This window comes from Cucurbita moschata, unplaced genomic scaffold (genome assembly GCF_002738365.1).
Source record: "Cucurbita moschata cultivar Rifu unplaced genomic scaffold, Cmos_1.0 Cmo_Scf00056, whole genome shotgun sequence".
Lineage (NCBI taxonomy): Eukaryota > Viridiplantae > Streptophyta > Magnoliopsida > Cucurbitales > Cucurbitaceae > Cucurbita > Cucurbita moschata.
In genome coordinates, this window is record NW_019268572.1 from 215,270 (window position 1) to 226,405 (window position 11,136).

At 36.2% G+C, this 11,136-nt stretch overlaps 2 protein-coding genes and 1 pseudogene across 2 annotated transcripts; all 3 read right to left on the reverse strand.

Moving 5' to 3' along the window:
- Positions 1–2,665: 2,665 nt before the first annotated feature.
- Positions 2,666–3,097, reverse strand: LOC111436599 (basic form of pathogenesis-related protein 1-like). Its single transcript, XM_023074348.1, has one exon. The coding sequence runs from the start codon at positions 3,095–3,097 to the stop codon at positions 2,666–2,668; it is 432 nt and encodes a 143-aa protein (XP_022930116.1).
- Positions 3,098–7,039: 3,942 nt separating this feature from the next.
- LOC111436562 (basic form of pathogenesis-related protein 1-like) lies at positions 7,040–7,543 on the reverse strand (the record flags this gene model as incomplete). Its single annotated transcript, XM_023074308.1, has 1 exon — positions 7,040–7,543. A coding segment is annotated over one exon (504 nt), but the record flags the coding sequence as incomplete, so codon positions are not given.
- Positions 7,544–9,043: 1,500 nt separating this feature from the next.
- LOC111436563 lies at positions 9,044–9,559 on the reverse strand (annotated as a pseudogene).
- Between the last annotated feature and the right edge of the window lie 1,577 nt (positions 9,560–11,136).

Genomic DNA, 11,136 nt, shown 5'->3' on the forward strand with positions numbered 1-11,136 from the left:
ACATGAAATAATGGTTGAACCGAGCCTATCCAATTTTGTAAATGAAGAATGAATGTTTGTTAAATCTTCATGGTTTTAGATCGTGTAATAGGTTCAATTGGAACGTTTGGAACACTGTGATCCTTATCATCTTTCCCCTCTTCAAAAGGATTCATGTTTGTTGAATCTTCATGGTCTTAGATTGTGTAATAGGTCCAATTGGAACGTTTGAAACACCATGATCCTTATCATCTTTCCCCTCTTCAAGAGGATTCATCAACTAATCAGTTAAATCATCACCTACATCAAAAGGACTCTAGTCAGCAACATTAAAAGTAGAATGTACCGAAAATTCTCCAGAAAGATCAATTTTATAGGCATTGTTATTAATTATTTCAAGAACTTAATAAATGTCATCCCCTCTTGGATGTAACTTTGTTTTCCTTTGGGATGGGAATCGCTACTTGCGAAAATGTATCCAAATTCAGTCACTGGGTTAAAAAATGATTTCCTTTCATCCTGTGTTAATTCTTAAAGCAACTTTAAAATTTTGTTTCACATTTCTCTCCACCTCTTTGTGTAATATTTTGATCAAATTTGTCTTGCTTGTGGCTGCTTCACTCGCAAAAATATTAGAATGAATAAGAAGCAAATCAAGAGGCGTAAGGGAATTAAATCCATAAACAACTTCAAAAGGAAAACAATGAGTGGTACTGTGAATTGTTTATTATATGTAAACTCTTCAAATGGCAAACATTCGTTACAAGACTTAATATTCTTAGAAATAATAGCCCTAAACAATGTTTCTAATATTCTATTAACCACGTTTTCCCATCAGTCTGATGATGATATGTAGTTGAAAACAACTTGGTACCGAATTTACCCCATCTTTACCATTTTTAGTGTGCACCAAACGAAGAACAAAATCTATAAATATATTAGTCTAAAGTTCGTTAGATCCATTCAAAGGAGTATACAATCCATTTGGTTGTGATTTAGATTTAGCTTCTTTGCATTTAAAATATTGGCTACAAAACTTATGAACATTGTGCTTCATCTTCGGCCAAAAGAAGTGTTCATGCAACATCTTATAAGTTTTATTAATCTCAAAATGTCCCAGTAAGCTGTCACCATATGCTTCTTTTTACCTGCAAATCTCTTATAGAGCATTTAGTAATACAAATCTTACTTTTCTTAAATAAAAATTCATGAAACATATAATAATCACCCCTAGCTTTTCACAAGATAAGATGCATCATCTTTATATAATTCTTTAATATACTCAAATACAAAAAATTTTTGGACTAAGAGAAGTAAAGAAATTATAATATATCAGCTACCATATTATCTTTACCATGCTTATATTTGATAACATACGACAATATTTCAATAAACTTCACCCACTTTGCATGCCGCTGATTTAGTTTGCTATGACATTTAAGATACCAAACTTTCATGAATAGAGTGGATCATAAATTCTCTAAGCCATAAGTAGTATTGTCACACTTGCAATGTGCGGACTAAAGCAAACAATTCTTTACCATAGGTAGAATAGTTCAATGTTGTCCCATTTAGTTTTTCACTTAAATATATTAAAGGTTTTCCATCAAAATAGCATCTATGCCCAAACCACTTGTCACACTCAATTTCAAAAGTTTTATCAAAGTTTTGCAAGACAAGTAATGGTGCACTAGTTAATTTCTTCTTAAGCTCATTGAATGCATTCTCTTGCATATCCCCCACTTAAAAACAACATTCTATTTTGCTAAATCATTCAAGGGTGAAGCTACTCCGGCCCCGTTGGTCTCCATATTCAGAGCCGGTAAACACCGGTAGGTTGTGGTAGTGGGTCTTCGTCTCCGGTGTGGGTATCATACTGTAGCGGAGTTAATCGCCATCGTCGTGGGTCTCTCGATTTGGAGGCCGAAAAAACCGTGACTTGTTTTTCGCATCTCCGCCGAGGGCATTTCTTCCGGGTGACTTGCAACAGCAATTGGCTGGTAGCTGATGCTCTCAGTGTTGAAGACAGTTTGGAAATGATCATAGATTTATAACTAAAGAATACATTTTCATTAACATGACTTCTTGTGGGCGCTTGAAGCAAACCCATGATGTTATGTTCAAAGTGAACAAATATCATATAACATTGTAGAGATTCGTGATTAGTAACATGGTATCAAACTATGAACTTAACTTAGCTATGTCGAACAAAAAAGTTGTAAGCCTAAAAATCGTAGTCAAACGTGTCGAACAAATTGTGTATTTTGTTCAAGGTCTTCGAAGAAAGAAGTCGAGTCTCGAATAAAGGGAGTTTCTTTTAGAAATCCATAGGCTTCAGGGGAGGCTCTATGGTGTATTTTGTTCGAGGGGAGGCTCTATGATCATAGGTAATCTATAGGCTTCAAAGGTGGCTCTATGTGTGGTACTTAATGAGAGGGGAGACTCTATGATGATGAGTTTATAAGTAAGGAAGTCAAAACAAAATCACAAGAGTTTATGCTCTAGACAATATAATACTATTGTAGACAATATTGTAGCTTTATTTCAATAAATAAATTCATGATTCTCTCACAAACTTTATTACAATTCATAAAATTTTTAAAATCAAATCTCTTCATACCACCCAAGAATCATAAGGCTTTTCCCCAATATAGTTGCCAGGAGGATCATAATTGCAAACAACAAACTAAGAATTAGCCTTGCAGGGCACTCTAGCACATCCAAGCCGCACCGAGCTTCGCCACACCATCTGAGTGTAGTGCCCACATTCACCACCCATGCATTTATTCGACGCATGATCATACAGCGCCTTCTCGTTCGCCCACAGCTTCACCGCATCCGCCCCAGTGAACTCAGGGTAGTAGCCCGCGGCTATGTTTTCCCCATACGGCCCGGTTGAGTGAATCATGGCACAGTCACCCTTTCTTTTTTCCGCATAGGCTTGAGCGTACGCGGCCACGGTGTTGCTCCATTGCATGGGTCCGACGCCAACCTGGGCTCGAGCTCGGTTGTGAAGTGCGAGGTAGTCACCGGGGGCGTTTTGAGCGTTGGTTAGGGCGAGGAAGAAAATGAAAGTGGCCATGAAAGTGGCCATGATCGGAAGGGTTTGAGTCCACATAATTCCGATGAGAGATGAGATGAAGATTGAGAATGAGGGAATGATGTATATAGAGATGGAAAACTTAATATGGAATGTGATGGGGAAAACCATGAATTATGAACTAATTATGCCATGCTTGGTAATTCAAAGAGAATAAATTCATTCTCGCTTCCCATGTTTAATTACGAGCTAGATTTTTTTTTTATTAGGTTCAAATAAGTGAAAATTTTCTAGATTTAGCTAGTTTATGAATTTTTTTTTAGAATTAATGAAATTTAATCCACCTGATTATGGTAAATCTTAAAAGATACATTTTTACTTGTAGGTATATATTTATTGTTTTATTTAGTTTCATAATTTTATTTATTTATTCTTCTCCAATTTTTTAAAATATATATTAAAATTGAATTGGTTAATTACATGTTCAAAAATAAGTAAATAATGTTAATATTTTCTTAAAAATTCTTAACGGAGGAGCAATAATATGGAGTAGCATAAAGCAAGGTTGCATTGCTGATTCCACCATGGAGGCTGAGTATGTTGCTGCTTGTGAAGCAGCGAAAGAATCTGTATGGCTTATGAAGTTCTTAACTGATTTGGAAGTCGTTCCAAATATGCATCTTCCCATCGCTCTTTATTGTGATAACAGTGGAGCAGTTGCAAATTCAAAAGAACCAAGAAGACATAAGCGAGGAAAACATATTGAGCGCAAATATCATCTCATAAGGGAGATTGTGCAACGAGGAGATGTAATCATCACACAGATAGCTTCAGAGCACAACATTGCTGATCCATTTACAAAGCCCCTCACGGCTGAAGTGTTTGAAGGGCACCTAGTGAGTCTAGGACTACGAGTTATGTAATCTAAGGCAAGTGGGAGAAAAGGCATGAGTATGTGATGCCCTAGTTTATTGTATTTCTCTCTACTCAACGTTATAAAACCCCGCTAGAGTTTTAGTCCAAGTGGGAGTTTGTTGGGTTTTATGTCCTAAAACTCATAGTTTGTAAACAAAAACATATTCTATTTTCAATAAAGTTATTATTGTTGTTTATTCAGTAAAGATTGTTATTGAATAAAGTGAACTTTACGATCATTAATCTAAATCCAATAAACTAAGAACACTTTGGCTATAGTACGATTACTTGAACTATATGTAGAGACATAAGAGTGGATCAAGTTCAAGTATATAGTCAAAATGATTTATAGTATAAGGATAAGGCTGAGTACCTTATTCTAGGGACACTATGGATGCGGCTCACTTTTGTATATGATATAAACAATGTGATCACTAAATTGTACATGTGGAGACATGTGAGTGGGGGCGTCCTATGCAATGAGTATTGCATAAGATCGGACCATGAAGAAAACCACTCTCACTTTATAATGTCGTTTACTGTTGAGACTGATTTTCTTTTCATTCGATAACTTAGGTAACTCGGTTTTAATCCTGAGCTAACCATGAACTCCTGTTTATTCGGAATTATCCTTAGATTTGCATGGGTGAGAGTGCCTCTAGTTCGCCAACTCAATAGGCTTCCCATTTCAGGGGTAAGACTGGGTGAATGGCTGGGGACGTGGGGTGCAAGATGGAATTCACTCCTACCCACCTTTAGGGATAGAAGAGAGGTAGTTCCCTTAAGCACTGACTCCAGGTCTTGAACAAGGGGCCCCACCCTCTCATTAGCCTGAGAGGGATTCGGTTTACTAGTTGGACCACAAACCAATTGTTCATTAGAGGATCAGTGAGACATAAGGAACAAGAAGTAACTTTAGGGGTAAAACGGTAAAATGACCCAGCTCTAGTTATGAATAACCTTTGAAGGATCGACTTACTAATCATGGTTATATCAAATGGACAAAAATATATCTATAGTGAGGGGAGTGCAACTACTAGGCTATAGTGGAGTGTCCTAATAGTTAACGAATGTCGGTTAACAAGGTTAGTGAGTTTAGCCAGTTAATCTTGGATCGTTGGAGCCCATGATCTATAGGTCCATTAGGTCCCTCTGCTAGCTCATATCGGACTAAACCATAGAACAGTGTGACGAGTGAGTTCGAAGTGTTCGAATTCAAATTAGGGAATATGCGTTACATATATACGATAATATTTAACCGCATTTTTGTTTTATTTACAAATTAAACAAAAAGAGAGAATCTGAGATATTCATATAAGATTTAAATATATTAATCAATTATGTGTCGGAACAAATGAATTAATATTAAATATTAATTAAATAGTTTAATTAACCATTTAACGTTACTTTAATGTGAAATTCATTATTCAAATTAATTGTTGAATTAAAATGAAGAAAGTCAAAATGTTGACTTCATTTAATGGAAAAATCCATGTTAGTGGAATTTTGAGGTGTCAAAATTTGATTTAACCAAACTTGCATGCTTGCCGAATAAACCCCACAAGTTTGAGTGGAATTTTGAGTGTCAAAATTTTGTGATCTCAAATTTGCATGAACATGCAAACATGACTCTTTAAATAGAGTGATCATGGTATATGGAAAGTCTTCTTCTTCTTGGTGAAAAACCTTGAGAAAAACCTCTCACAAACACTCTCTTCACATATACAAAATCCCTCCCAAGTTTAGTCACTCACCGGATTTCACAATCCCGTTCTAAGGCCGTAGGATAGTGGAGAAGACACTAGTGGTGGTTCGAAACCGGTTCGTGAGGAAAAAGGAGTTTGAACTCATTAAGTTTTAATACTTATGAACATGCTAGTTATTTACTATAATTGATGTTCTAAAAGTGCCTAAGATCCAAATTGCTTCCGCATGTGTTATATTAATACCATCAAGTGTATCTTAATTACTATTGAGTTATGTGCAGCAAAGCTAATCGCCATCGTGGGTCTCCCGATTTGGAGGCCGAAACATCGTGATTGGTTTTTCGCATCTCGGCCGTGGGCATTTATTCCCGTTGACTTCAACAGGATTTGACAGCTATTCTGGGAGCTATTCTCCGTGTGTAAAATTTTTAAGAGAGAGTCTTTAAGAAATGATCATGAATTTATAAGTAAGGAATAATCTCACAGGACAACATGCAGAAAGTACTTAATCTCAAACTAGACAGTATCATATCAGTGTAGAGATGGATGGTTCCTAAAACTTGGTAATTCTCCATTTATTTTTGTAGTATTGGTAAGAAAGCACATAATATCATACCGTTACGAAGATATTGTCCACTTTGAGTTCACCTCAATGGACCCATGATCGTTCCCTAAATTCGCCGAGTGAGACTTTCATCCAAGTCCACTTTGAGTTCACCCCAATGGACCCATGATCATTCCCTAAATTCGCCGAGTGGGACTTTCATCCAACACCTCCCCTCAACTCCTTTTATTTTCCTTTTTCTCTTGGAGTCCTTTGTTCGACATTTGAGGATTCTATTGACATGGCTAAGTTTAGGGCATGGCTCTAATACCATGTTAGACGAACACGACTCTCCACAATGGTATGATATTGTCCACTCTGAGCATAAGCTCTCATCGCTTTGCTTTGCACTTCCCAAAAGGCCTCACCCCAATGGAGATAGTATTATCTGATTATGAATCCATGATCATTCCCTAAATTAGTCGAGGTGGGACATTCATCCAACAAAGATTATACCATTGTGGAGATGAATGATTTCTAAATCTCAGCAATTCTCCATTTATTTATGCAATTTCGGATAGAAAAGCCGACAATATCATACCATTGTGAAGATATGATTTCTAAAACTCATTAATTTTCTCCATTTATTTTTGCAATTTTGGGTAGAAAAATAGACAATATTGTAAAGTTGTAGAAATTCATGATTGCATCCATTCTCCATTTAGGGGAGAAAAGTATACAATATCATATTGTACAGATTCCTAATTCACTTGGTGAATAGGGGGAAGATTTCCAGTAATTATGATTCTCTCACAAACTTTATTACAATTCATAAAATTCTCGAACCAAAGCTGTTTACAAAGAAGATCCATAAGGCTTTTTCCCAATATAGTTACTAGGAGGATCATAATTGCAAACAACAAATTGAGAATTATTCTTACAGGGCACTCTAGCACATCCAAGCCACACCGAGCTCCGCCACACCATCTGAGTGTAGTGCCCACATTCACCACCCATGCATTTATTCGACGCATGATCATACAGCGGCTTCTTGTTCGCCCACAGCTTCACTGCATCCGCCCCGGTGAACTCAGGGTAGTAGCCCGCGGCTATGTTTTCTCCATACGGCCCGATTGAGTGAATCATGGCACAGTCACCCTTTCTTTTTTCCGCATAGGCTTGAGAGTATGTGGCCATGGTGTTGCTCCATTGCATGGGACCGAAGCCGACCTGGGCTCGAGCACGGTTGTGAAGCGCGAGGTAGTCACGGGGGGCGTTTTTAGCGTTGGTTAGGGCGAGGAGGAACATGAAAGTGGCAATGAAAGCAGCCATGATCGGAGGGGTTTGAGTCCCGATGAGAGATGAGATGAAAATTGAGAATAAGGGAAGGATTTATATAGAGATGGAAAACTTAATATAGAATGCGATGGGAAAACAATAAATTATGAACTAGTTATGCCATGCTCGGAAATACAACAATGCATTCGCGCTTCCATGTTTAGTTAGGCTAAATTTTTGTTTGAATTAGGTTCAAATGAATGAAAATTTTCTAGATTTAGCATGATTTTTTTTTTAGAATTAATGAAATTTAATCCACATAGAGGTTAATCTTAAAATTTAAGATACATTTTTATTCCATTTAGGTATTCATGCACGTATATATTTATTGTTTTATGAACTAAATGTTTGAAAATAAATAAAAATAAATAAATAATGTTAATATTTTACTTAAAATTTTGAGTAAATGAAATGAATTAATTTAACCCAAAAAATTTTATGATTGATTATATAATAGAGAATCATAAGAAGATAGAAAATCAACTTTCAATTCTAGCGGATTGACTCACTTAGTGGTAGAGTGTGGTAGAGTCGGCTAGTGGCTAACCCAATTGACTCACTTGGTTGCACTACGGTTAGTTTGACTTGATCCATTAAACTTTCCATTCTAACCCATAAATTCATCATTTTTAAAATAGCAGTTGAATAGGTTAAATTTTTATATTAAAAATTGTTAATTTTTAAAATTTGGAGACTTATTATACACTTTTAAAATAACAAATTGTTAAATATTTTCTTATCCTACTCTTTTCAAAGTTTATGAATATGTATGTTTTTTTAAAAGTTTAGGTTGCGACAGTGGGCCTTTGTCTCCGGTGTGGGTCTCATAGTGCAGCGGAGTTAAATGCCGCCATGCATCTCTCGATTTGGAGTTCAAAAACACCGTGGATTGGTTTTTCACATCTTTGCCGAGGGCATTTCTTTCGAGTGACTTGGAACAGGAATTGGCTGGTGGCTGGTGTTCTCAGTATTGAAGATTATTCGGAAATGATCGTAGATTTATAAGTAAAGAATACATCTTTAGGAGCCCGAAGCAAACCTATGAGATTTTCTTATGTTCAAAGTGGACAAATATCATATACCATTGTAGAGATTCGCGATTCTTAACATGGTTATTAGACCATGAACTTAACTTAGCTATGTCGAACAAAGAAATTGTTAGCCTCGAAATTGTAGTCAAAAGTGTCGAACAAAGAGTGTATTTTGTTCAAAGGCTCCAAAGAAAGTAGTCGAGCCTCGATTAAGGGAAGGTTGTTCTAGAAATCTACGGGCTTCAGGGGTGGTTGTGTGATGTACTTAATTAGATGGGAGACTCTATGATCATGGGTTTATAAGCGAGGAGGTCAAAACAAAGTCACAAAGAGTTAACTCAAGGAGGTTAAAACAAAGTCACTAGAGTTAATTCAAACAAGACAATATAATATTATTATAGACAATACCATAGCTTTATTTCAATTCATAAATTCATGATTCTCTCACAAACTTTATTACCATTCATAAAATTTTTAAAACCAAATCTCTTCAAACCACATAAGAATCATAAGGCTTTTCCCCAATATAGTTGCCAGGAGGATCGTAATTGCAAACAACAAACTGAGAATTAGCCTTACAGGGCACTCTAGCACATCCAAGTCGGACCGAGCTTCACCACACCATCTGAGTGTAGTGCCCACATTCACCACCCACGCATTTATTCGACGCATGATCATACAACGGCTTCTCGTTCGCCCACAGCTTCACCGCATCCACCACAGTGAACTCAGGGTAGTACCCAGCGGCTATGTTTTCCCCGTACGGCCCGGTTGAGTGAATCATGGCGCAGTCACCCTTTCTTTTTTCCGCATAGGCTTGAGCGTACGCGGCCACGGTATTGCTCCATTGCATGAGGCCGACGCCGACCTGGGCTCGAGCGCGGTTGTGAAGCGCGAGATAGTCACCAGGGGTGTTTTGAGCATTGGTTAGGGCGAGGAGGAACATGAAAGCGGCCATGAAAGCGGCTATGATCGGAAGGGTTTGGGTCCACAGAATTCCGATGAGAGATGAGATGAAGATTGAAAAGAAGGGAAGGATTTATATAAAGATGGAAAACATAATATGGAATGTGATGGGGAAAACGATGAATTATGAACTAATTTTGTCATGCATTAGGCTTACAAGATCAACGGGAATGAATTTGTTCCGGCTTTCCATGTGTAATTAAGAGATTTTTGTTTGGATTAGGTTCAAATAAATGAAAATTTTCTAGATTTAGCTAGTTTATGAATTTTTTTTAGGATTAATGGAACTTAATCTACCCAGATTATGGTTAATTTTAAAAGATATGTGGTATATATTTATTGCTTTATTTAATTTTATTTATTCTTCCCCCACTTTTTTTTAATATATTGTAAAATTTAGTGGCTTAATTAAATATTTGAAAATAAATAAATAAGGTTAATATTCTACTTAAATTGTGAGTAAATGAAATGAACTAATTTAACCCAAAAATTTTATGATCGAGTTACATTGAGTTTATATAAGGAGAATTTCTTAGAAATATTTATGACTAATTGAGTTATGGATTTTTGTATTTTTTTTTCTTTTTAAAAAAATGAACGTAAATTAAAACATAGATAAGCGGATGAAACACAACCTCCACCTAATTTAAAATAACAATAATAATAACCTTAGAGCAATGAGTTAAAATAAAAATTATTTGTAAAAACTATTTTATAGCTAATCGAATTCCGTAACTTCCAACCCAATAAAATTCTTAAATAAAATTAAGTTTTCATTTCAAAAAATTAGAGGATTAATTTTATGTTTTGACTTCCATGGATCCTACAAAAAAAAATGCTGAAAGCAAGATGATTAAGAACCATGAAGTGAGAACAGAATTTGAACTTCTTCCCTCTCAATTAAATTTCAAAACATGTTTTTTTTTTTTTTTGTGGACAAAAAAAAATTGATGATTGTTTACCCACCACACAATTTTTACTCGGAGAGGAGAATTGAGCTGTGGTAAACCATCCACCATCTTCTTTTGCTCAAGAGTCTTCCATATCTACAATGTCAAAGTTGTTCAATATATTTTGTGATTGTATTGAAACAAGTGGATGCTACATGCCGAGATATAGCATGCAGTACGAACATTCGATTCAAAGGCATCTATGTCTCCATGATTAAGCCTCTCAGGATGAAACACCTCGCACGTTCCATTTTGAAACAAAATGGTAAGCCCCTTTGATTGCAATTTCTCAATACTCAAAAATTGTTCTTCAGCTCTGGTACATAGGTATGATTCCATTAACTTGCAGCCGTACATTACTCTTTCCTATTACAACCATGCTTGAGTTGTTGCCCAACTTCAAGCAATCTCTAAAACTTCCATCAAAATCTGAAAAAATATTCCTTCTTCCCACACATATGATTGCTACATTCCGAGTCAAGGAACCACATATCTTCTCTATTGGCCTTATTCATATTCACGTAAGCCGTCAAAAGCATATCTTCTTGAGTCTTTGCATAGTTTGCCTCTTTCTCCTTGCTTTGAGATTCCCATTGAAAATGTCCTAGCTTGTGACAATTATAGCACAACACTGTGGCCCTGTTGAAGGTTTGTCTGCCTCGTCCCC